The sequence below is a fragment of the Ranitomeya imitator genome, chromosome 8, assembly GCF_032444005.1.
Source record: "Ranitomeya imitator isolate aRanImi1 chromosome 8, aRanImi1.pri, whole genome shotgun sequence".
Taxonomy (NCBI): Eukaryota; Metazoa; Chordata; class Amphibia; order Anura; family Dendrobatidae; genus Ranitomeya; species Ranitomeya imitator.
This window is the reverse complement of record NC_091289.1, coordinates 45,382,850-45,410,028: the sequence shown is the minus strand read 5'-3', so window position 1 is coordinate 45,410,028 and position 27,179 is coordinate 45,382,850. Positions and strand designations below refer to the sequence as shown.

The window sequence follows — 27,179 nt, the reverse complement described above, 5'->3', positions numbered from 1 at the left end:
TCACCCAAAGAACCGGGCAGTAGTAGTGTGTGGAAATACACCAAACAGACTAACAAGGAAATACGTACAGGGCTAAAGGAAAATACTAATCATACAAAATGAACACACCAACAACAGAGGGGAGCACCAGGAAGTGAAGGAAGGGAAAAATCAAAGTAGAATAGGATTTGCACACAACCAAAACCAAGCAGCAGTCTTTAGATAAATCCACCAAATGCCTACTCCAACAACAAACCTCCTCCAACTCCTGAACCATGCCGCTTGAAGCTAACTCTGGCATTGCCTACTTGCCAGAGGCCAGTATATACAGTTAGGTCCATATATATTTGGACAGAGGCAACATTTTTCTTATTTTGGTTATAGACATTACCACAATGAATTTTAAACAAAACAATTCAGATGCATTTGAAGTTCAGATTTTCAGCTTTCATTTGAGGGTATCCACATTAAAATTGGATGAAGGGTTTAGGAATTTCAGCTCCTTAACATGTGCCACCCTGTTTTTAAAGGGACCAAAAGTAATTGGACAATTGACTCCAAGGCTATTTCATGGACAGGTGTGGGCAATCCCTTCGCTATGTCATTCTCAATTAAGCAGATAAAAGGCCTGGAGTTGATTTGAGGTGTGGTGCTTGCATTTGGAAGGTTTTGCTGTGAAGTAAACATGCGGACAAAGGAGCTCTCCATGCAGGTGAAACAAGCCATCCTTACGCTGCGAAAACAGAAAAAACCCTTCCAAGAAATTGCTAGAATATTAGGAGTGGCAAAATCTACAGTTTGTTACATCCTGAGAAAGAAAGAAAGCACTGGTGAACTCATCAATGCAAAAAGACCTGGGCGCCCACGGAAGACAACAGTGGTGGATGATCGCAGAATAATCTCCATGGTGAAGAGAAACCCCTTCACAACAGCCAACCAAGTGACCAACACTCTCCAGGAGGTAGGCATATCAATATCCAAATCTACCATAAAGAGAAGACTGCATGAAAGTAACTACAGAGGGTCCACTGCACGGTGCAGCCACTCATAAGCATCAAGAATAAAAAGGCTAGACTGGACTTTGCTAAAAAACATCTAAAAAAGTCAGCACAGTTCTGGAAGAACGTTCTTTGGACAGATGAAGCCAAGATCAACCTCTACCAGAATGATGGAAAGAGAAAAGTATGGCGAAGGCGTGGTACAGCTCATGATCCAAAGCATACCACATCATCTGTAAAACACGGCGGAGGCAGTGTGATGGCTTGGGCATGCATGGCTGCCAGTGGCACTGGGTCACTAGTGTTTATTGATGATGTGACACAGGACAGAAGCAGCCGAATGAATTCTGAGGTATTCAGAGCCATACTGTGTGTTCAGATCCAGCCAAATGCAGCCAAACTGATTGGTCGTCGTTTCATACTACAGATGGACAATGACCCAAAACATAAAGCCAAAGCAACCCAGGAGTTTATTAAAGCAAAGAAGTGGAATATTTTTGAATGGCCAAGTCAGTCACCTGATCTCAACCCAATTGAGCAGCATTTCACTTGTTAAAGACTAAACTTCAGACAGAAAGGCCCACAAACAAACAGCAACTGAAAACCACCGCAGTGAAGGCCTGGCAGAGCATCAAAAAGGAGGAAACACAGCGTCTGGTGATGTCCATGAGTTCAAGACTTCAGGCAGTCATTGCCAAAAAAGGGTTTTCAACCAAGTACTAAAAATGAACATTTTATTTAAAAATTATTGATTCTGTCCAATTACTTTTGGTCCTGTTAAAAACAGGGTGGCACATGTTAAGGAGCTGAAACTCCTAAACCCTTCATCCAATTTTAATGTGGATACCCTCAAATGAAAGCTGAAAGTATGAACTTCAACTGCACTGGAATTGTTTTGTTTAAAATTCATTGTGGTAATGTCTATAACCAAAATTAGAAAAATGTTGTCTCTGTCCAAATATATATGGACCTAACTGTATACAGAGAAGGGAAGTTGCAAACAGTGAACAGCTGAGAGCATCAAGCAGAAAAGCTTCCAGATCTCAACTGAACAGATTAGCCCCTGCACTGCTAGAAGAAACCTGCACTGTTTAATATGAAGGTGAAGTGCTTCTAACTAGTGCAGAAGTAAAAAGAAATCAGACGGCGCAGCTTACTGTCTCCTATCGCGGCAAACCGTGACACTAGCATTTTTCCACATCTTCCTAAAACAACCGTACAGTACTAATATATAAAAACACACCTTATAATACACCTTATAGAGGCCACATATCCGAGTATGTGCACTGCAGTCAGGGTGTATACTGTGCCCTAATTGTATACAGTCAGTGTGTGTACAGTTTCCCCTATTGTATAGTCAGGTTGTATACTGTCCCCCCATTGCATACATTCAGGGTGTATACTGTCCCCCATGGCATATAGTCAGCTTGTATACGGTTCCCCATTGTATACAGTCAGGGTGTATACTGTCCCCATTGTATACAGTCAAGGTGTATACTGTCCCACCATTGTACACAGTCAGGTTGTATACTGTCCCCCCATTGTATACAGTCAGGGTGTATACTGCCCCCCATTGTATACAGTCAGGGTGTATACTGCCCCCATTGTATACAGCCAGGGTCTATACTGTCCCCCCATTGTATACAGCCAGGGTGTATACTGTCCCCCCATTGTATACAGTCAGGGTGTATACTGCCCCCCATTGTATACAGTCAGGGTGTATATTGTCCCCCCATTGTATACAGTCAGGGTGTATACTGCTCCCCCATTGTATACAGTCAGGGTGTATACTGCCCCCCATTGTATACAGTCAGGGTGTATACTGCCCCCCATTGTATACAGTCAGGGTGTATATTGTCCCCCCATTGTATACAGTCAGGGTGTATACTGCCCCCCCATAGTATACAGTCAGGGTGTATATTGTCCCCCCATTGTATACAGTCAGGGTGTATACTGCTCCCCCATTGTATACAGTCAGGGTGTATACTGCCCCCCATTGTATACAGTCAGGGTGTATATTGTCCCCCCATTGTATACAGTCAGGGTGTATACTGCCCCCCATTGTATACAGTCAGGGTGTATATTGTCCCCCCATTGTATACAGTCAGGGTGTATACTGCCCCCCCATTGTATACAGTCAGGGTGTATACTGTCCCCATTGTATACAGTCAGGGTGCATACTGTCCCCCCATTGTATAGTCAGGGTGTATACTGCCCCCCCCCACTGTTGACAGTCAGGGTGTATATTGTCCCCCCATTGTATACAGTCAGGGTGTATATTGTCCCCCCATTGTATACAGTCAGGGTGTATGCTGCCCCCCCTTGTATACAGTCAGGGTGTATACTGCCCCCCCATTGTATACAGCCAGGGTGCATACTGCCCCCCCCCCCCCATTGTATAAGGTCAGGGTGTATACTGCCCCCCCATTGTATACAGCCAGGGTGCATACTGCCCCCCTTCCCATTGTATACAGTCAGGGTGTATACTGCCCCCCCCATTGTATACAGCCAGGGTGCATACTGCCCCCCCCCCCATTGTATAGTCAGGGTGTATACTGTCCCCCCACTGTATACAGTCAGGGTGTATACTCCCCCCCATTGTATACAGTCAGGGTGTATACTGTCCCCCCACTGTATACAGTCAGGGTGTATACTCCCCCCCATTGTATACAGTCAGGGTGTATACTGCTCCCCCATTGTATACAGTCAGGGTGTTTACTGCCCCCCATTGTATACAGTCAGGGTGCATACTGCCCCCCATTGTATACAGTCAGGGTGTATACTGTCCCCCCATTGTATACAGTCAGGGTGTATAATGTCCCCCCCCATTGTATACAGTCAGGGTGCATACTGTCCCCCCATTGTATAGTCAGGGTGTATACTGCCCCCCCCCCCCCCCACTGTAGACAGTCAGGGTGTATATTGTCCCCCCATTGTATACAGTCAGGGTGTATATTGTCCCCCCATTGTATACAGTCAGGGTGTACATTTCCCCCCATTGTATACAGTCAGGGTGTATACTCCCCCCCATTGTATAGTCAGGGTGCATACTGCCCCCCCCTATTGTATAAAGTCAGGGTGTATACTGCCCCCCCATTGTATACAGCCAGGGTGCATACTGCCCCCCTTCCCATTGTATACAGTCAGGGTTTATACTGCCCCCCCATTGTATACAGCCAGGGTGCATACTGCCCCCCCCCCCCATTGTATAGTCAGGGTGTATACTGTCCCCCCACTGTATACAGTCAGGGTGCATACTCCCCCCCCATTGTATACAGTCAGGATGCATAGTGTCCCCCCCATTGTATACAGTCAGGGTGCATACTGCCACCCCCCCCCACCCCCCCATTGTATAGTCAGGGTGTATACTGTCCCGCAACTGTAATACAGTCAGGGTGTATACTCCCCCCCATTGTAATACAGTCAGGGTGTATACTCCCCCCCATTGTATACAGTCAGGGTGTATACTCCCCCCCCATTGTATAGTCAGGGTGCATACTGCACTCCCCCCTATTGTATAAAGTCAGGGTGTATACTGCCCCCCATTGTATACAGCCAGGGTGCATACTGCCCCCCTTCCCATTGTATACAGTCAGGGTGTATACTGCCCTCCCATTGTATACAGCCAGGGTGCATACTGCCCCCCCCCCCATTGTATAGTCAGGGTGCATACTGCCCCCCCCCATTGTATAGTCAGGGTGTATACTGTCCCCCCACTGTATATAGTCAGGGTGCATACTCCCCCCCATTGTATACAGTCAGGTGCATACTGCCACCCCCCCACCCCCATTGTATAGTCAGGGTGTATACTGCCCCCCCCCACTGTATACAGTCAGCATGTATATTGTCCCCCCATTGTATACAGTCAGCGTGTATATTGTCCCCCCATTGTATACAGTCAAGGTATACATTTCCCCCCATTGTATACAGTCAGGATGCATACTGCCCCCCCCCCCATTGTAATACAGTCAGGGTGTATACTCCCCCCCATTGTATACAGTCAGGGTGTATACTGCCCCCCCCCCCCCCCCAATAGTATACAGTCAGGGTGCATACTGCCCCCCCCACGCACTGTATAAAGTCAGGGTGCATACCCTTAACCTACCGTCTCCTTCCCCACCATCCTGTAGAATGTAAGCCGGCAAGGGCAGGGTCCTCGCCCCTCTGTATCAGTCTGTCATTGTTAGTTTACTGTAAGTGATATCTGTAATTTGTATGTAACCCATTCTCATGTACAGCACCATGGAATCAATGGTGCTATATAAATAAATAATAATAATAATACCCCCCATTGTATACAGTCAGGGTGTATATTGTCCCCCCATTGTATACAGTCAGGGTGTATACTGCCCCCCATGGTATACAGTCAGGGTATATATTGTCCCCCCATTGTATACAGTCAGGGTGTATATTGTCCCCCCATTGTATACAGTCAGGGTGTATATCGTCCCCATGGTATACAGTCAGGGTGTATACTGCTCTCCCATTGTATACAGTCAGGGTGTTTACTGCCCCCCTTCCCATTGTATACAGTCAGGGTGTATACTGCTCCCCCATTGTATACAGTCAGGGTGTTTACTGCCCCCCTTCCCATTGTATACAGTCAGGGTGTATATCGTCCCCCCATTGTATACAGTCAGGGTGTATATCGTCCCCATGGTATACAGTCAGGGTGTATACTGCTCCCCCATTGTATACAGTCAGGGTGTTTACTGCCCCCCTTCCCATTGTATACAGTCAGGGTGTATATTGTCCCCCCATTGTATACAGTCAGGGTGTATATTGTCCCCCCATTGTATACAGTCAGGGTGTATATTGTCCCCCCATTGTATACAGTCAGGGTGTATACTGCCCCCCATGGTATACAGTCAGGGTATATATTGTCCCCCCATTGTATACAGTCAGGGTGTATACTGCTCCCCCATTGTATACAGTCAGGGTGTTTACTGCCCCCCTTCCCATTGTATACAGTCAGAGTATATACTGCCCCCCATGGTATACAGTCAGGGTATATATTGTCCCCCCATTGTATACAGTCAGGGTGTATACTGCTCCCCCATTGTATACAGTCAGGGTGTTTACTGCCCCCCTTCCCATTGTATACAGTCAGAGTATATACTGCCCCCCATGGTATACAGTCAGGGTGTATATCGTCCCCCCATTGTATACAGTCAGGGTGTATATCGTCCCCATGGTATACAGTCAGGGTATATACTGCCCCCCATGGTATACAGTCAGGGTATATACTGCCCCCCATTGTATACAGTCAGGGTGTATATCGTCCCCATGGTATACAGTCAGGGTGTATATCGTCCCCCATGGTATACAGTCAGGGTATATACTGCCCCCCATGGTATACAGTCAGGGTGTATATCGTCCCCCATGGTATACAGTCAGGGTGTATATCGTCCCCCATGGTATACAGTCAGGGTATATACTGCCCCCCATGGTATACAGTCAGGGTATATAGTGTTCCCTCAATGTACTCAGTTAGGACTATATATATACAGTCATGCTGTATACTGTGTACAGCACTCGCCTCCTGTGTGTGTGCAGCGCAGCCTACCGACACTCACTGTTATCTTGTGAACATGTCAATAAAGTTTGTTGAACTGTGATCGCTGCGTAAACAAACATGGCGGCTCCAGCAGCCGGAGAGAGCGACTGACCCGGGGAACTGGGATCGTTCTCCGTTCACAGCGGCCACCATGGAGGACAAGGAGGGGTTTACGGACGATGGTGAGGAGCAGCCTGAGGTGAAGGTTATCGGCTCGGAGCTGGTGGACAATTACACGGTGAGTGGCCGGGCCCGGGCGCAGTGATCTATGTGCACGGTGGCCCCAGCTGTGCGGAGCAGTCGTGTATCACATGAAGCTGTATGGGACTATTTACTTCTAAAATAATAGTGTCTGCAGCCAGAGGCTCTGAGACTGCTGCAAAACTACAACTCCCAGCACTCTTTCAGAGCCATCGGCTGCCGAGGCATGATGGGAGTTGTAGTTTTACCACAGCTACAAGCAAAAAATCCATTGCAGCAACTTTTGGGGGGCATTTGTGTAGTTTTTCCAGTGATATTCCACATCCTCAGTGTCTCCTGTCCTCAGAGCGGCAGTATGGGCTCCTACTGGGAACCTGCAATACCCCCAAACCGAGGACCGGACCCCAAAATTGTCAATTCAGAGACTGTAATGGAGGATAGAACCATTTGTAGGTTTGCTGTGACGCTGAACAATGCGCTGAAAAATGGGGACATTTTACCAAATGGGGGGGAATATATATATTTTTTGTGCACATAGAACCTTTTTATTGTTTTGCATTGAATTTTTTGGGGGGAGGAGGGCGCAGCGACTGGAAAAAGGCAATTTTTTTTTTATTTCAGTTATTTTTTCTACTGTACTGTACAGCATTTATGTTTGGTTGAATAATATTAGATTTAGACTTTTCGGACCCGAAAATATCAAATATGTTTATTTTCTTATGTCTGTATGTGCAAAGGGAACGTGATTGAAACTGATATTTTAAAAAATGTTTTAATTTATTTCACCATGGAAACTTAAAAAGAGGTTGTCCACTATTTTAGCATTGATGATGTATCCTAGGATAGGTCATCAGGGTCTGGCACCCCCACCAGTCCGCTGTTATCGGCCGCCTCTGGCCAGAAATGGTCAGTGGCGTAGCAGCTCCATCTTCTGACTGTGGCCGCCGCAGGGTACTGCACATCTCCCTCCTATTGATTCGATTAGGAGACCGATATGCAGTACCCTGCTGTGGCCACTATCAGTAGACGGAGCAGCTACGCAAGTGAGTACTTCCGGTCGCAGATAAAAGCTGGTCGTCGTGAGTGCTGGGTGTCGGACCCCGACGGATCAGACCCTGATGACCTATCCTAGGATAGGTCATCAGTACAAAAGTAGCGGACAACCTCTTTAAACCTATGAACTGTATACTGCAATGCCTCAGATGGTGGCGCCAGCCATATATTGAACCCTTGCGTCTGACATTTGCAATAAAGGGGGCAAGTCCAGAAGTTAGGAGCCAGCATTGATGTGCCGTACAGCAAATGATTTATTATAGAGGCTTCATCTAGCTATGTCTGGGTCTCACCTTATACATCACTTGAGGTTTTCCCCCAATAAAAAGTGAGCTCCCCTGATTAACGACAGTGCCCTCTTTCGCACAATTTTAGCTCTACTCGCTTAATAAGTAACTTTGTTACACCCACACTATTATTTCCTGGGAAGACCAAATTAGACCCCATAATTTACCCAGTAGTCTTGGCGGTGGCTCCCTCCCTTCCCTGTTGGTCTTGGCGGTGGCTTCCTCCCTTCCCCGTTGGTCTTGGCGGTGGCTCCCTCCCTTCCCTGTTGGTCTCGGCGGCGGCTCCCTCCCTTCCCTGGTAGTCCTGGCGGCGGCTCCCTCCCTTCCCTGGTAGTCCTGGCGGCGGCTCCCTCCCTTCCCTGGTAGTCCTGGCGGCGGCTCCCTCCCTTCCCTGGTAGTCCCGGCGGCGGCTCCCTCCCTTCCCTGGTAGTCCCGGTGGCGGCTCCCTCCCTTCCCTGGTAGTCCCGGCGGCGGCTCCCTCCCTTCCCTGGTAGTCCCGGCGGCGGCTCCCTCCCTTCCCTGGTAGTCCTGGCGGCGGCTCCCTCCCTTCCCTGGTAGTCCCGGTGGCGGCTCCCTCCCTTCCCTGGTAGTCCTGGCGGCGGCTCCCTCCCTTCCCTGGTAGTCCTGGCGGCGGCTCCCTCCCTTCCCTGGTAGTCCTGGCGGCGGCTCCCTCCCTTCCCTGGTAGTCCCGGCGGCGGCTCCCTCCCTTCCCTGGTAGTCCCGGTGGCGGCTCCCTCCCTTCCCTGGTAGTCCCGGCGGCGGCTCCCTCCCTTCCCCGGTGGTCCCGGTGGCAGCTCCCTCCCTTCCCTGGTGGTCTCGGCGGCGGCTCCCTGGCTTCCCCATTTTGGTCTCGGCGGCGGCGGCTCCCTCGCTTCCCCGTTTTGGGCTCGGCAGCGGCGGCTCCCTCGCTTCCCCTTTTTGGGCTCGGCAGCGGCGGCTCCCTCGCTTCCCCTTTTTGGGCTCGGCAGCGGCGGCTCCCTCGCTTCCCCGTTTTGGGCTCGGCAGCGGCGGCTCCCTCGCTTCCCCGTTTTGGGCTTGGCAGCGGCGGCTCCCTCGCTTCCCCGTTTTGGGCTTGGCAGTGGCTGCTCCCTCGCTTCCCCGTTTTGAGCTCGGCAGCGGCTGCTCCCTCGCTTCCCCGTTTTGGGCTTGGCAGTGGCTGCTCCCTCGCTTCCCCGTTTTGGGCTTGGCAGTGGCTGCTCCCTCGCTTCCCCGTTTTGGGCTTGGCAGTGGCTGCTCCCTCGCTTCCCCGTTTTGGGCTTGGCAGTGGCTGCTCCCTCGCTTCCCCGTTTTGAGCTCGGCAGCGGCTGCTCCCTCGCTTCCCCGTTTTGAGCTCGGCAGCGGCTGCTCCCTCGCTTCCCCGTTTTGGGCTCGGCAGCGGCTGCTCCCTCGCTTCCCCGTTTTGGGCTCGGCAGCGGCTGCTCCCTCGCTTCCCCGTTTTGGGCTTGGCAGTGGCTGCTCCCTCGCTTCCCCGTTTTGGGCTTGGCAGTGGCTGCTCCCTCGCTTCCCCGTTTTGGGCTCGGCAGCGGCGGCTCCCTCGCTTCCCCGTTTTGGGCTTGGCAGTGGCTGCTCCCTCGCTTCCCCGTTTTGGGCTCGGCAGTGGCTGCTCCCTCGCTTCCCCGTTTTGGGCTCGGCAGCGGCTGCTCCCTCGCTTCCCCATCTTGGTCGCAGCGGCGGTGGCGTCTCCCAACATATCGCTTTTCCGTTTTTCTGCAGTCTGTGGCCATTTTTGCATGGAGTGATGGAGCTTCGTTCTGACGGCAATAATATAGTGCCATGCATTCAGCACCAGCTGGAAACACCCAGACATGGAATGCACGAAGAGCAGGTTTGCCAACACCATTTTCCTAGTACCTGGCTACTTGGTTGGCCCAGCCCTGATTTATACTGTATGGAAGGCCTATAAATATATTGTGACCTACATTTTCTTACTTTCTGTTTTTTGTCTGTCTTAGGTGTATATCATTGAAGTTTACACTGGTGTATATAATTGGACTGTAAAGCATCGTTACAGTGACTTTTATGATCTTCATGAAAAGGTGAGTATTAAAGCTAGACTCCCAAGTGAGCCCGTGTTTCATTTCAGTGCTGGAGCTCAGGTCTTGGAGACCGTCAGCATGGATGATTGTCTTATACTTATAGAAAGATCTCTGAGATTTGGAGTATTTTTCATTCTCAGTTAAATGAGCTGTAATTTCTGCTTGGATTAAGGTCACATGAGAAGACGACTTGGGGAACGTAAAGTTCCATCAAAACGGTATAAAGTAAGGCTGAGTTCTGAAGAGGGTTTTTTTTTTTTTTTTTATCGGCGCAGAAGAACGAAATGTAACTGATCAGTTCAGCATCCCATTGATTTCAGTGGGTGGTTGAAATGTTTGATTTCGTTATGTTAATTCTCCCTTTCTGTTAATTGGAAAGATGGTGCTGCCTGCTACATCGGAGGACCTGCTTCATGAAATCAAGTTTTAGAATATGATTCTTGCCTTAATTTTTATCCTGTTTTGGGTTGCAGCTGACAGCGGAGAACAAAATCGAGCGGAATTTATTGCCTCCGAAAAAGATAATCGGAAAGAACTCCAAAAGCTTGGTGGAAAAAAGACAGAAGGATCTGGAGGTCTATCTACAAGCTCTGCTCACAACGTTTCCCACCAGTGTACCTAAAGTTTTATCACAGTTCCTGCACTTTCACTTATATGTAAGTTCATTACAAGGTACTGGTAACAAGACCTGCTGCTTTAATCCATCTGTGCACAGACATGCTGTCATTAAAGTGAATGATGAGCGAGTGTGATCAGATAAGGTGTTATCTGAGCATGCTTGTGTGCTAATGGTATTTGAGCATGCCGACGATACTCTTTTGAACACCCTGCGGCTTCATGTCTCGCAGCTGTTCGACAACCGCAACACATACAGGGGTTGCCTAATAATAATAAATAATAATCTTTATTTTTATATAGCGCTAACATATTCCGCAGCGCTTTACAGGTTGCACACATTATCATCGCTGTCCCCAATGGGGCTCGCAGTCTAAATTCCCTATCAGTATGTCTTTGGAATGTGGGAGGAAACCAGAGAAAACCCGGTGGAAACCCACGCAAACACGGAGAGAACATACAAACTCTTTGCAGATGTTGTCCTTGGTGGGGTTTGAACCTGGGACTCCAGCGCTGCAAGGCTACTGTGCTATCCACTGCGCCACCGTGCCACCCTGCCTAACAAACAGGCCACCCCTGCAAGTGTCGCAGCTGTCAAACAGCCGCGAGACATGCAGTTGCGGGGACTCGCACGCATTTTTCGAGCACACTGAAGATACTCTATTTGCACCTGAGTATGCACAGATAGCACCTTATCAAAGTGGTCATCCTCCGAAAAATCATTACCCATTGCAGCCGTACATATTTTAGTCTTGATTTGGCCATTGTGGTCACTCAGCCTGGCACTATGAGCTCTTACACCAGGCAATGACTGAAGATCTGGGTGTAGTATTTTAATGGAAGATCGTTAGTTGAATGAAGGATCTATTTAGCGAACAAAACAGCAAACATGGGCGACTTTAATCTCTGATAACGACAGTCTGTGATCGGTCATCTATACGAGTATTTGTTCTTTAGTTCATGAACTCCAACCAAACCGTAAGTTTAAGTAAAACCTGAGTCCCCTAACTCTCTTTTATGGTCGCCAGCACAATGTAAGTCCTTTCCACCCCTTCTAGGCCCCATGCAGTCCACTCGTGACATTTGGAACACCTGCACACGGAGATTCGCCCTCATGTCACCTTGCTCCCCCCTGGTGTCCTTCATCTATCATCCACAGCTCTCAGGCAGTTTAGAATCTCCTATGGTTCACCCTTGGCTTAAAGCAGGCCTATTTAGATTTGCGGACATTATAGACGGGGAGACCATGGAGATTCACTCCTTTGATTATCTTAAGCAACATTTCTCGATTTCCAACAGGGAATTCTTTCAATACCTACAAATTAGAGATTTTGCTAACTCCCTATATGGTAAAGCGGGAGCTTCTATCCCCACGGATTTCGAGAAAATTTGCAGGAGAGGCGTGGACACCATGGGTCTGATTTCAGAAATTTACAACATTTTATCGGATCCACAGGATGGGTCTGGTGAATCTTTTCTATATATGCGCAAGTGGGAGGCCGCCTTGGAGCGGCGTATTTCTCCCCGAGAGTGGTCTGTCATTTGGAGGAATGCCGCAAAATCATCAGTATGTACTCTCTACAGAGAAAATATCTATAAGATACTAATGCACTGGTATCACACTCCAGAGTTTCTGCATGGACTGAATCCCTCTATCCCTCCCTCCTGTTGGAGATGTGGGGGAAGCACTGGGTCTCTTGTCCACATATTTTGGTCATGCCCAAAAATTGTGCCCTTTTGGGGTCAGGATAAGTCCCTCATAGATAAGGTATTGCATGCAGACATAGAACTAAACCCGCTAGTGCTTCTCCTGGGTCACGGGGCGCCGGGTATGGGCAAACTTTCCAATAGATTATTGCAACATATCCTTACGGCGGCCAGATGCCTGATTGCGCGTTTTTGGAGACAGCCGAGTCCCCCTTCGCTTCAGATCCTCCTTGGACGGATCATGGATGTCAGAAGGATGGAACACCTTACAGCCTTACTAAATGACTCGGTGGTGCGCTTCCAGGCTATATGGTCCCCGTGGGATTATTATGCAGCGGGATCCGACCTGTAGTGCGACTGAGTTCGGATTTGATTAATCGATTTAACTGAGGTTTTTCCCTTTTTTTTTTTTTTTTTCCCCTCTTTCCTCCCTTCCCTCTACCCCTTATTGTATTGTCTTTGTCATTTACATCTTTGTAGAATTAAGGTCATTGATGGCCTTATATCGTCTATATTGTTTATATCGTTTACTGTTCATGCATTCTATACAGAAACTAAATGCTTGTAAGACCCTGTTTTGTTCTAAAATGTTTAATAAAATAAAAATTTTATGGTTAAAAAAAAAAAAAAAAAAAGTAAAACCTGAGTCTGTCTAAAGCTGTCTGCACACGTTGCAGATTTTTTGCGTTTTTTTTTTGTTTTTTCGCTATAAAAACGTGAAAAAAACGCGTACGTTATGCATCCCATCATTTAGAGTGCATTCCACAATTTTTGTGCACATGATGCGTGTTTTTTCCACGAAAAAAACGCATCGCGGTAAAAAACGCAGCATGTTCATGAATTTTGCGGATTTTTTGCGGATTTTCCACTATATTATTGCATTGGGAACCTCCGCAAAAAAAAAACGCACCAAAAACGCTGTAAAATCGCGGTAAAAACGCATGCGGATTTCTTGCACAAGATGTCCGGTTTTGCACAGGAAATTTCTGCAAGAAATCTTGAATGTGTGCACATAGCCTAAGGGTACCTGTGTAGGACGCAGATTGAAGTATTAGGGTATCCCCCGAGGATGAAGGTGCCAAGCAAATATTTGCAGGGGTCCATGGTAGAGTTTTACAACAGCAACTTTATTTGTACTCCTATAACCCAGCATAGAGACAGGTTATTAAAGTAGCAATGATGGAGTCAGACCCCCAAATTCCTTTTTTTGGCCTGAAAGCGATCTGAACGTTATTTTATGGCTTTTTACTGACAGTCCCATTCATATCTATAGAAATGGACAGTGCCTGCATTCCCTGCTTTCTGTCTCCCAATTGAACTTTAGGGTCCAAGTACAGGACTAACCATGTTCTTAAAGGGAACCTGTCACCTGAATTTGGCGGGACTGGTTTTGGGTCATATGGGCGGAGTTTTTGGGTGTTTGATTCACCCTTTCCTTACCCGCTGGCTGCATGCTGGCTGCAATATTGGATTGAAGTTCATTCTCTGTCCTCCGTAGTACATGCCTGCACAAGGCAAGATTGCTTTGCGCAGGCGTGTACTATGGAGGACAGAGAATGAACTTCAATCCAATATTGCAGCCAGCATGCAGCCAGCGGGTAAGGAAAGGGTAAATCAAACACCCGAAAACTCCGCCCATATGACCCAAAACCAGTCCCGCCAAATTCAGGTGACAGAGTCCCTTTAATCACAGATGGTTTATGAGTGTGGTAGCGCTTGAAACGTGTAGGCCTAATGCTATGGTTTGTTTCTGATTTTCTTTTTTTTTTTTTTGTGTGTGTTTTTTTTTTTTTTTTTAAGCATTCAAATAAATAATTTTATTTTTCACTTGCTTTTCCAAAAAAAAAAATGTTTGTGTTAGGGCCCCTTTCCACTTGCGAGGAAGACGGACGAGTGCAATCCGATAAAAAATCGGATTGCACTCGGACCAATGTTAATCAATAGGTGACATTCCAATTGCGATTTTTTTTTTCTCAGCCGAAATCGGACTGAGAAAAATCTGTGTCGGCTGAGAAAAAAATCGCAGCATGCTGCGTATTGCTGCGATTCTCGGACGAGACTCGCCAATGCAAGTCAATGGGTGCGAGAAAAAAAACGCACAGCACTCGCACCATGCGAGTGCTGTCCGATTTTTACGCACCCATGTCCTTAGAAAAGCCGGCAATTCAGCGTAGAGTACAGTAAAATCACACTGACAGGTTAGATTAGAGTAGATATATACACATAGAATAGGTATATATACATATATATATGTCAGGGAGACACATATATATATAGATTTATATTTAATGCAGCGTGAGATAGCTTTAAAGCTGGTAATTCAATTACCAGCTTTTGCTTTTTCCTTCCTAAACCCGACATGATATGAGACCTGGTTTACATACAGTAAACCATCTCATATCACCATTTTTTTTTGCATATTCCACACTACTAAGGTCAGTAGTGTGTATATGCAAAATTTGGCCGTTCTAGCTAGTAAACTAAGGGGTTAAATGACGGAAAAAATTGGCGTGGGCTCCCGCACAATTTTCTCCGCCAGAGTAGTAAAGCCAGTGACTGAGGGCAGATATTAATAGCCTGGAGAGGGTCCACGGTTATTGCCCACCCTGGCTAAAAACACCTGCCCCCAGCCACCCGAGAACAGGCACATCTGGAAGATGCGCCTATTCTGGCACTTGGCCACTCTCTTCCCATTCCCGTGTAGCGGTGGGATATGGGGTAATGAAGGGTTAATGCCACCTTGCTATTGTAAGGTGACATTAAGCCTAATTAATAATGGAGAGGCGTCAATTATGACACCTATCCATTATTAATCCAATACTAGTAAAGAGTTAAAAGAAAACACCCACACATTATTAAAATTTAATTTATTGAAAAAATCACAAAGGCTGTTGTATTAATTTATTCTACTCTCAATCCACTCACTGAAGACCCTCGATCTGTAAATTAAAAAAAAATAATAAACCAACAATATACATACCTTCCGAGGATCTGGCACGTCCAACGATGTAGATCCATCTGAAGGGGTTAAAATATTTTGCAGACACGAGCTCCGCTAATGCAGGATGCTCATTTCTGCAAAACCCGGCGAATGAAGCTAAATATAGGTCAATGATCTATATTTAGCTTCATTTGTGGTGAGGAGCCCTCTGCTGGCTGTTCCTAGATCGTGGGAACTTTCCTAGAAAGCTCCCAGGCTCGAGATCATAAGAGGGCGCACTCTGCTGGTTGTCCTCATATGAACTCGAGCCAGGGAGCTTTCTAGGAAAGTTCCCACGATCTAGGAAATGCCAGCAGAGGGCTCCTCACCGCAAATGAAGGTAAATATAGATCATTGACCTATATTTAGCTTCATTCGCCGGGGTTTTGCAGAAATGAGCATCCTGCATTAGCGGAGCTTGTGTCTGCAAAATATTTTAACCCCTTCAGATGGATCTACATCGTTGGACGTGCCAGATCCTCGGAAGGTAAGTATATTGTTGGTTTATTATTTTTTTTTAATTTACAGATCGAGGATCTTCAGTGAGTGGATTGAGAGTAGAATAAATTAATACAACAACCTTTGTGATTTTTTTAAATAAATAAATTTTTAATAATGTGTGTGTTTTTTTGTTTTTTTTTAACCCTTCACTAGTATTGGATTAATAATGGATAGGTGTCATAATTGACGCCTCTCCATTATTAATTAGGCTTAATGTCACCTTACAATAGCAAGGTGGCATTAACCCTTCATTACCCCATATCCCACCGCTACACGGGAATGGGAAGAGAGTGGCCAAGTGCCAGAATAGGCGCATCTTCCAGATGTGCCTGTTCTGGGGTGGCTGGGGGCAGGTGTTTTTAGCCAGGGGGGGGGGGCAATAACCATGGACCCTCTCCAGGCTATTAATATCTGCCCTCAGTCACTGGCTTTACTACTCTGGCGGAGAAAATTGTGCGGGAGCCCACGCCAATTTTTTCCGTCATTTAACCCCTTATTTTAATAGCTAGAACGGCCAAATTTTGCATATACACTCTACTGACATTAGTAGTGTGGAATATGCAAAAAAAAATGGTGATATGAGATGGTTTACTGTATGTAAACCATGTCTCATATCATGTCGGGTTTGTGAAGGAGATAGCAAAAGCCGGTAATTGAATTACCAGCTTTAAAGCTATGTCGCGCTGGAAGAAATATATATATATATATATATATATATATATATATATATATATATATATATATATATATATATCTCCCTGACATATATATATATATGTATATATACCTATTCTATGTGTATATATCTACTCTAATCTAACCTGTCAGTGTGATTTTACTGTACTGTGCGCTGAATTGCCAGCTTTTCTAAGGACACGGGTGCGTAAAAATCGGACAGCAATACGGATGTCATACGGATGTTGCGATAAAAAACTCGCATGACACTCACATGGCACTCGCAGACGTTACATCAGTTTTTTCGTTCCGTAAATCGGACCGTTTTTTTCTCACACAAGTGGAAATGAGCCCTTAGCTAGACTTTATCTTTTTGTCTACTTACCTGAAACCGGAGTCAGGATTTGTCCGCTCACCGCACGCCTTGTGGATCATTGGCTGCTCTGGTGAGCGCACTTGCACTTTTTTTTTTTTCTTTTACTAATGCACAAGGTATGCCAGTGTCTCCTCTGTGGAGGACGGACCTATTGAGGTAGCAGCATATACCTCCATACATGATTGCAGATAGCGGGTACACATCGCATGCAAAGCCAGGTCTCCATTATTTGCCCGGATGCCCTGACTAGCGGCCTCCTCATCGTGCTGTTCAGGGTATTGCACAGGGGCCTATTGCACCTATCGGTTTGGCCCAGAGTATACCTAAAATATTTTATCATTTGTTTCCTTACAGTACAGATATCAGATTAAAGACGTGGTTCACTCTGATATAACTCTTTTTAGAATCACTGGGAGCTTAGTCGTCACAAGATAACCTTCCATTTCCGTCCGTAAAATTGATGTCTGACCATCTGAATGTCATGTGCTTGGCCGGTAATAAAGGATCCTTTGTGTTTTTTCAGGAAATCCATGGAATTGCAGCAGTTCTGGCTGAGGAGCTTTTCCATAATGGTAATTTTACGCTTATTAAACTGATGAAAAGATGATCTTCTCGGACATGTAACAGAGTAAATGTGATGCAGAACGTTTGACTTTGCTGTATGGCACTTTGATTGGGAGCTTTAGGAGTTGTAATAAGATCTGGACCTTATTCTATAATTAGTCATAAATACTCTAGTGGCCGCATAATCACTTTTATCTATATTTCTATATTACAGGAGGACTGCTGCTCTCTGATATCCTCACATACATTCTCTACATCTGTCTTGGGCATTGGGGAACAACTCCACGATACCTGGGATGTATCCAGGGTAGCGATGAGCGACCGTGCTGGGATAAGGTGTTATCTGAGCATGCTCGGGGGGCTAACGAGTGTCTTCAGCGTCCTGAAGTCTCCGCAGCTGTTCGACAGCCGCAACACATGCAGGGATTTCCTGTTTGTTAGGCAATCCTTTCATGTTTTGAGGCTGTTGAACAATCGCAAAACATTCAGGCACAGGGACTCGAACATATTATTTGAGCACACCAAAGATACTTTATTAACACATGAGCATGATCAAGATAACACCTTATCAGAGCACATTCTCGCTCATCACTAATCCAGAGCATTGTATGTGATGACATTAGAGCACAGGACTCCTGCTTTATGTCAATTAGGGGTCCTGGAGTGAGGAATCTGTGTGATTAAGTTTAGACATAATTTTTCCCAGATCACACTGAAAAAGCCAGTTCTGACCTGTGTGGGCTCTTCCTTTTTTTTTTTTTTTTTTTTACACCTGTATGATTCTACCTTCTTAGGATTTGACAGCGCCATACAGGGGAAAAAATAAACTCCCCCAGTGAAGAATCTCCACTCTGTTGAAGGAGAAAATACTATAATAGGCGCCTTGCAGTTAAGAATCCAATATCTGCTCAAAGGTTAAGTTAAAAAATAAAAACTGTTATTTTAATCAGTTCATCTGTCCCTTAATAACATGGGAAGTATTAACCCACACGCACGCACGCGCACACACACACACACACACAACATCCGCCATACATGTACGGCGCAGCAGGAAGTGCGTTCCCTCAAACCACCGTACATTTGCAAATTTTACAAATAGTAGTTTCTGACTACTTACTGGGTATTGCAGCATTCGGAAGAAATTGCTTTACAAATGTTTGGGTCCATTTCTTCGTATTATTCGATGTGAAAAGAAAAAACAACATTTTTGTGGAAAAAAAATGTAATTTTTCTTTTTCATGTGTCAATGTTATAAAATCATGTGAAGCAACTGTTGGTTAAAATTGTTCACCACATCCCTAGATCAATTCCTTGAGGGGTGTAATTTCCAAAATAGGGTCACTTGTGGGAGGTGTTTTTTTTGTTTTGGCACCTTTTTGGGGGTCTTCAAATGCTACATGGCGTCTGCAGTCTTTTCCGGCCAAAACTAAATGTCCAATAGCGCTTCTTCCATTCCAAGCTCTGCTGTGCGCTCAAACAATGGTTTTCCCCCACATATGGGTCATCAGGGTACTCGGAAAAAATTGCACAACAAATTGGGTGATCCATTTTTTTTTTTTTTTCCTGTTTTGTGAAAGTGAAAAACTTGAGGCTACACCAACATTGTGCGCTACGTAGGGAGTAGCGTGCCCTGATGACTAATGAAAAGTACAAGATTTAATATTGATTTGATGTCATTGTAAAATGCAACACCTATAATGTATCCTAACGTGGTTAGCCGAACATGAAATAAACACCTATAGAGAAAGGCACCACACACAAAATAGTATAAAATACACTTTATTAATGACATAAAGACCACAACATGGTCGTAAAATAGCCTAAATAGGCAACGGTGAGACACAAACACAGAACAATGATGGACAAAAAGACCTGGAAATAATCACAAAACTTGTATAAATACTTGGTGTAACAATATATTTCACATTTAGGATATAGGCATATTGAATTAAGCGATAAGGCATGAAATGGTGTTTTTCTGTAACAATAGATAAGTAGTACTATAGTTGTTGCTCAGTATAAACGCAAAAATACACATAACTCCATATAAAGAGTAACACAGATATTGCACACAAGACCAGTATGTACCATAATTTATGTAATAAGGCTAAACAAGCCATGTAGCCCAGTCCGTAAGCAATATAAAGACAGCCATTGCCTAACTTTAACCGCTAAAGTGCCTAAAAAAACAAGTGTTTACCCAAATGATAGAGGAAAACCTGGAGTCCACCACACCCGACGCGCGTTTCGCAATGAAATGCTTCGTCCAGGGGTCATTGTAAAATGGTTATATTGGACTTTGATTTTCTTCCAGGTGAACAGTTACTCGTAGCGGGTGAAGTGTTTCACATGAGACCCCTCCAGTTATACACAATAACACAGTTACTACGGCATGCTAAGCCAACATGCATCAACGGAGATGCCAAAACCGACCTGGGGCATATCCTGGACTTTACCTGCAGACTCAAGTACTTAAAGGTAACTGGTATAAAGATGCGGCATCTGATTTTCTTCATACCAGTTGATCCTATTCAGCAGCAGAACCGTATATTAGTAACCAGTGTTTTTCTTCTGTTCTTCCTCAGATCAGCGGCACTCGAGGTCCTGTAGGAACAAGTAACCTACAAGAACATTTACTGCCATACGATCTCTCTGTATTCAAGTCACTTTGTCAGGTACAGGTACGTAGTACTCCATGTAACAGTGCTCATAGAGTATTTCTTTTTGAGAACTTGCAGTGCTATTAAAGGTGCTATCCGACCTTTATAAAAACTTATGGAAGCGCCTGCTGTTACCATAGTGTAAGGTTGGGGAAACTTTTTTCTGCCAAGGGCCATTCGGATATTTATAACATCATTTGCGGCAATGCAAAATTACCAACTTGAAAATGATTCTGGTACATTTGGTCAAACCATTATTTTACTCGCCGTTATTGCGATGACTGGAGCTGCTCCTCTTTGGTGAGGCTGTGATGTTGGGTGGAATGGATGATGCTGCTCGCAGCTGCTTTACCAGGTTTGTGTCAGTCTGCAGTGTAGTCAACTCTTTGCAATCTTAATGTAATGAACTAATCGCAGGAATAAGAGGTTCTAAACACAGATGTATATTACACTGCAGGTCTCCTCACAATGAGAAATTCATCACTGCTTATGTAACATTTATAGAACGCAAGCAGTGAGGGATAAACATCATATAGGAGACACAGAGACTGCTGTTACATCACGTAGAAGACACTGAAACCACTTTATATACATCACATAGGAGACACTGAGACTGCTGTTACATCATGTAAGACACTGAAACCACTTTTATATGCATCATATAGGAGAAACAGCTTCATACATCACATAGGAGACCCCAAGACTGCTTTATGTATATCATATAGGAGACACTGAGACTGCTTTACAGTGTGTCCGTAAAGTCATGGTGCACTTTTGACCAGTCACTGGAAAGCAACACAAGACGATAGAAATGTGAAATCTGCTTCAAATAAAAGAAAAACTCTCCCAGTTTCATACTTATTCAGTGCAGTTCGATGTGGGCTCCATTTGTTGCTTTACACACATCCAAAAAATAGTGAAGTTCTTGCCACACACGGGTAAGGACGTCTAGTGTAACAGAGTGAATGAATAACGTCCGTGATTCTCTGTTTTAAGCGATTAATGTCGTTGATACGTTCAATGTACACATGTTACTTCACATACTCCAAAAGTAAGTCTAAGGGTATGTGGACACGTTGCGGATTCTCTGCGGATCTGCAGCGTTTTTTGCAGTGCAGAAAAGCTGCAGATCCGCAATTGATTTACAGTGCAATGTAAATCAATGAGAAAAAAAAAATGCTGTGCACACTTTGCGGAGAATCCGCTGCGGAAACGCTGTGGTTTAAAAGAAGTAGCATGTCACTTCTTTTTTGTGAATCTGCAGCATTCCATTATAGAAAACCGCAGGGGTAAAAAAAATGCAGCAAATCCGCAAGAAAACCGCAGCAAAAAACGCTGCAGAACCGCACATGAAACGCGACAAATCCGCAGGTGCGTTTTCTGCCAGGAGAGGCAGAATCAGCACCAGAAATTCCTAAGCCTAATCCGCAACGTGTGCACATAGCCTAAGGGTGTCAGATCCGGGGATCGTGGTGGCCATGGCTTGACAGAACCCCTGCCTATCCATCGCCGGGGGAATGTTCTATCCGGAAACTCACGAACAATGGTGGTGTAGTGTGGAGGAGCGCCGTCCTGTTAAAAGATGACACCTTCTGGAAATTCTGGCACTGCATACAATTCCAACATGTCAAGATACGTGTTTGCCGTCAAAGTCCACTCAGCAAAAAAAATGGGCCTATCACCTTACCATGCATCAGGCCACACCACACATTCACTTTAGGGGTGTTACGTTCGTACTCCACATAGGCATGAAGATGTTCAGCAGCCCATATTCAGATGTTATGGCGAAGAACATGTCTACAGATATGGAAGGTAGCCTCATCGCTAAACACAATCTTCTGCAAAAATCTTGCATCATTGTCGATCTCACAGAACACACTGCACTTTCCTCTGTATTGTCCACATCTCGACTGGCATGGAAAACCACACTGCTGGCATAGGCTTGTGGTCGCATGATGTTACAGACCTGGCAGTGTATTAATCAGAGTTCAGTTTATCAGGGGTTAATCTGACTGGGGGCTCAGCAACAGCTTAAATGAGTTTGTGTTGTTTGATTGGTTCTTTTTATCCCTCCTCATGGACAGGTCTAGGCCAGAGAAAGGGAGCCAAAAGTGCACCATGGCTTTACGGACACCTTCTATATCACATAGGAGACACTGAGCATGCTGTAGACATTGCGTAGGAGACACTACAACTGCTTTATATACATTACATAGGAAACACTGCAACTGCTGTATATGTGATGCAGGAGACACTGGGACTGGTGCATATGCATCACGTAGGAGGCACTGGTGCATATTTATCATGTGTGAGAGGCTGGCACTGGTGCATATACGTCACGTAGGAGATGCTAGCACTGGGGAATATACATCACATAGGAGACACTGGCATTGGTGCATATACGTTACGTAGGGGGGAGCTGGTATTGTTGGCTTCATCGTCAGAGGGTCAGGAGTGTACAGCATGCTAATTCCATTCACAAAGAACGTCCTGATTCTGGCACTGACTAGTATCTGGATGTAATCCTTCATTGCATATGCCGCAGCGCTCACTATTAATTGCTGCCAGCTTGTTCTGGGCATGCACACTGCTAAAAACCACATCCGTTAACCAAAGAAATAACTGAGGACCCGCTATTCTAACTGGCTCTAGTTACTATCGATATGAAAGTTATTCAAATATGTTTTTTGTTCTGGTTAAAATAGTGTGGAAAATAGGATTCTTCATTCCCATTTAAAGGGAACTAAACTGTCCCCAGTGTGTTAGTGATGCAATGTACATCAGTAGGACATTGTTTTTAATCCAAACGGCACCGTGATCCTCTCCAAAAATCTCTTTGTATAGTTATATAGTACCTTTTTCTTTCAGTCACAGGGGTGGGCTTCATTTTATTTCAGTCACAGGCTCATCTGATTACCATAATGGCGGTGCACCCTGGAATATCAATCTGCTCTAAAATCCTGCGTTTCTGCAGTAACGAGCGGCTCCTCACGCATGTGCACTGAATCTGGGTGTACACACCCAGGTTAATTGTCTGTGTGCGCATACGCTGGATCGGCTGTGAGTCTCTGTCTCTGTGACCATGCACATCACTGCGCAAACGCAAGGAACCGCTCAACACTGCACAAGCCCAAGGAACCGCTTGTCACTGCGCAAGGAACCGCTTGTCACTGCGCAAGGAAGCGCTCGACACTGCGCAAGGAAGCGCTCGACACGGCGCAATGAAGCGCTCGACACGGCGCAAGGAAGCGCTCGACACTGCGCAAGGAAGCGCTCGACACTGCCCAAGGAAGCGCTCGACACTGCGCAAGCCCAAGGAAGCGCTCGACACTGCGCAAGGAAGCGCTCGACACTGCGCAAGGAAGCGCTCGACACTGCGCAAGGAAGCGCTCGACATTGCGCAAGGAGCCGTTCGACACTGCCCAAGGAAGTGCTCGACACTGTGCAAGCCCAAGGAACCGCTCGTCACTGTGCAAGGAGCCGTTCGACACTGCGCAAGGAAGCGCTCGACACTGCGCAAGCCCAAGGAGCCGCTCGACACTGCGCAAGGAGCCGCTCGACACTGCGCAAGGAAGCGCTCGACACTGCGCAAGCCCAAGGAAGCGCTCGACACTGCGCAAGCCCAAAGAGCCGCTCGACACTGCGCAAGGAGCCGCTCGACATCGGCGCACCCCGGAACATCAATCAGAGAGCGTGGGCATGGACAATATGATGAGCCCGTGACTGAAAGAAAATGAAGTGCCACCCCAATGACTGAATGTGAAGGTACTATATAAGTAAACAGAGATTTTTGGAGATGATTACGGTGCCCTTTGGAGCAAAAAAAAAAAAAAAAAAAAATGTTTCTGATGCACCTTCCATCACTAACACACTAGGCAGTTTAGTTGCTAAAATTGATGTGACGGATTCCCTTTCAATGAATGGGGCCAGTATGGGGACCCAAAAATAACTCCTGGACTTGTGTGAACATCTCCTGAGAGAGGTAGCGTGCGCTCTGTGCTACGTATAAACTTTGTTTAACCTTCCTGGTAATATTTCCCTTTTGTTAGAAACTGTCAGATTTTGTTTTCCTGTGTCTTCAGGCAGCGCTGATTGCCCCCCGCCCGGTGAGCGCTGATAACGCTCCAGCTCCTCTATATCACGTGAAGCAGCTGACAGTCGCCTGAATCCCTTGAAGCTGCGTTCTGTTTTATGTAGTCAGCAAAGATAATGAATCCCCCCTCCAGGATGTGCCCCCGGCCCCTCTCGTCCTCTCAGTGCTCGCTTATCACGCCGATTGTGTTTTTCAGATCTGCCATTCTGATGCCAAACTTATCAAGGGATTCACCTCTTGCAAGAAGACACTGGCAACCATGACGGTTCAGTATTCAACTTCTTCATTAAAGGTGCTAACTTCAGTAAATGCAGATTTTTCCATCAACCTATTTAGTTTTTTATTGCTTTATCTGTTGTTACACAGTGCAAGGCTGTTAGTCCTATGTTTGTGGGGTAGAAGTTCTGTACGGAGCTCCGAGAAGCCGCTGCAAAATAATTCCCATCCACCGGAATTCTCCTGCACTAAAAGGCTTTATACACAAAGCTTAAGAAGCACAGCAAGGGGGCAATTCATCAAGACTGATATTTCCTACTAGATGGTGGCCCGATTCTAACGCATTGGGTATTCTAGAATATCTATGTACGTCGCGTTTAGCACAGCCACGTAGTATATAACACAGCCCATGTAGTATATAGCATACACATAGTATATAGCACAGCCCACGTAACAGACAGCCACATAGTATATAGCACAGCCCTCGTAATATATAGCACAGCCCACGTAATATATAGCACAGCCCACGTAATATATAGCACAGCCCATGCAGTATATAACACAGGCCACGTAGTATATAGCACAGCCACGTAGTATATAACACTGCCACGTAGTATATTGCAAAGTCAATAATCACTGCACTCATATCAGAACGGATTTTGCTTCAAGTGAGATTTATTAATTAATAGGTGATAAGCGACAGGTAATTTGACGTTTCGGCCACTCTGTGGCCTTGATCACAATGTCGCGTTGCAATAATGTATCAATCGTATTTGCATAGTCCCATCAGGGAGAAGAGAAATATTGTTAGGTATGTCACTAATGGCCACCTTGGAGAGACATAGATAGATCTTGTGGCTAGGGTATGCTGAACGGTGGTACCACACGTTAGATTGAATAGTAGCCTTGATGTGGATATTTTTGCTGAAAATATAGGTAGAGCAGGAAAGTCACGCGGTGCCTGAGATCGTGGCTGTACAAGCCGGCGTTGGTGGCAAAGTGGGAGGGCTGGCAGGTGTGCGCCCAAGAAGAAGGAGGAAGCGAAAACCTTCGGCGCACACCGTTCAGCATACCCTAGCCACAAGATCTATCTACCATATGTCTCTCCAAGGTGGCCATTAGTGACCTTCCTAACAATATTTCTCTTCTCCCTGATGAGACTATGCAAATACGATTGATGCATTATTGCAACGCGACATCGTGATCAAGGCCACAGAGTGGCCGAAACGTCAAATTACCTGTCGCTTATCACCTATTAAATTCACAAATCTCACTTGAAGCAAAATCTGATTTGATATGAGTGCAGTGATTATTGACTTTGCTGTTTATGGGATCTCTGAATCCGTTCACTAGCACCATAAAATCTACCCTAAGTTGTGTGCCAGCCATCCGTTTCTTCTGCACGTAGTATATAGCACAGCCCACGTAGTATATAACACAGCCCACGTAATATATAGCACAGCCCACACAGTATATAGCACAGGCCACGTAGTATATAGCACAGTTATATACTCACCCTCCGGCGTCCAGCGAAGCTGTGCCGATGCGCGCGATGCTGCTGCCAGCTTCCATTCCCAGTGATGCATTGCAAAATTACCCAGATGACTTAGCGGTCATCGGTGGACGCCTTAAGGTAAGAATAGCACAGTTTTTTATTTTTGATTATTTTTAACATATGTTTTTACTATTGATGCTGCATAGGTAGCATCAATAGTAAAAAGTTGGTCCGGGATGGGACAACACACTGGCACTGACTGGAGGAGGGTAGGGAGGGGGCACTGACTGGAGGAGAGAAGGGAGGGGCCAATTCGCGGCCGGACTAAGCCTGTCACTGATTGGTCACGGCCGATCAGCAACGCGGGATTTCCGTTACAGACAGACGGAAGTACCCCTTAGACGATTATATAGATAGATGTCGGTCCTGTTCAGGAGCCCACTGGAGTCACATGCCCCAAATAAATAGTGGGCACAATGCTTTAAAGGCATTGTCTGGCCTTTGGGTACAAGCAGGGCTGTGGAGTCGGTAAGCAAAACCTCTGACTCCGACTCCTCAATTTCCATGACTCCGACTCCACCACAATGAGCTCCAACTCCAAGACTCCGACTCCACAGACCTGGGTACAAGTCTGCAGTCACAGTGCGCTCACTGTGGGGATTCTCCCAGTGTCGGCGCTGGGCCGACTAGATGTGTCCCGTCTCGTTCAATCACGCACGCGTCTAGTTGGCAGGTGACCGCATATATGCAAATCGCCTATTTGTGGTTACACATTCGCAGCTCCTGGCACCTAAGAATCCTCACGGCGCAGTGTGCACTGAGGACTCACAAGTCTGCAATCACATCATGTCTGCAGACTTGTATGCCAAGGTAAGACAACACCTTAAATGAATTTAACAGATTTTTAGGCCGTCCATGCACCAGCATGAGAAATCTGCTTGACATATGAGCTATAGTAGATTTCTGCTATAATTTATGCCAGTTATTTAGTACCTCTTGTTGCCATTCTCCTTAAGCTAAGCTCCACCATTTTTTTTATGTTAGTGCCAGGCTGATGTATGAAACCAAAATATTCTAAATTTGAATTTCCACTTTTGTGACGCACACTGTTTGATGAATTCCCCATCAAAATCTGATTTTGTGTACTACCAACTATAGACACTGCCATCGTTTGGAAATTCATATG

General features: G+C 45.9%; 1 protein-coding gene across 5 annotated transcripts in view; it reads left to right on the top strand.

Moving 5' to 3' along the window:
• The first annotated feature begins 6,583 nt into the window (after positions 1 to 6,583).
• Positions 6,584 to 27,179, top strand: part of NISCH (nischarin) — an 85,539-nt gene continuing 64,943 nt past the window's right edge. For all 5 annotated transcript variants that reach the window (XR_011315020.1, XR_011315021.1, XR_011315019.1 and 2 more), the window contains exons 1-7: positions 6,584 to 6,772; positions 10,028 to 10,111; positions 10,585 to 10,767; positions 17,489 to 17,537; positions 19,844 to 20,007; positions 20,115 to 20,210; positions 24,479 to 24,574. Coding sequence is in view for 2 of the 5 variants with exons in the window: in XM_069736839.1 (XP_069592940.1) it covers positions 6,686 to 6,772; positions 10,028 to 10,111; positions 10,585 to 10,767; positions 17,489 to 17,537; positions 19,844 to 20,007; positions 20,115 to 20,210; positions 24,479 to 24,574 (759 nt within the window). In the remaining 3 variants the exon portion in view is untranslated. The remainder of the gene's footprint in view (positions 6,773 to 10,027; positions 10,112 to 10,584; positions 10,768 to 17,488; positions 17,538 to 19,843; positions 20,008 to 20,114; positions 20,211 to 24,478; positions 24,575 to 27,179) is intronic.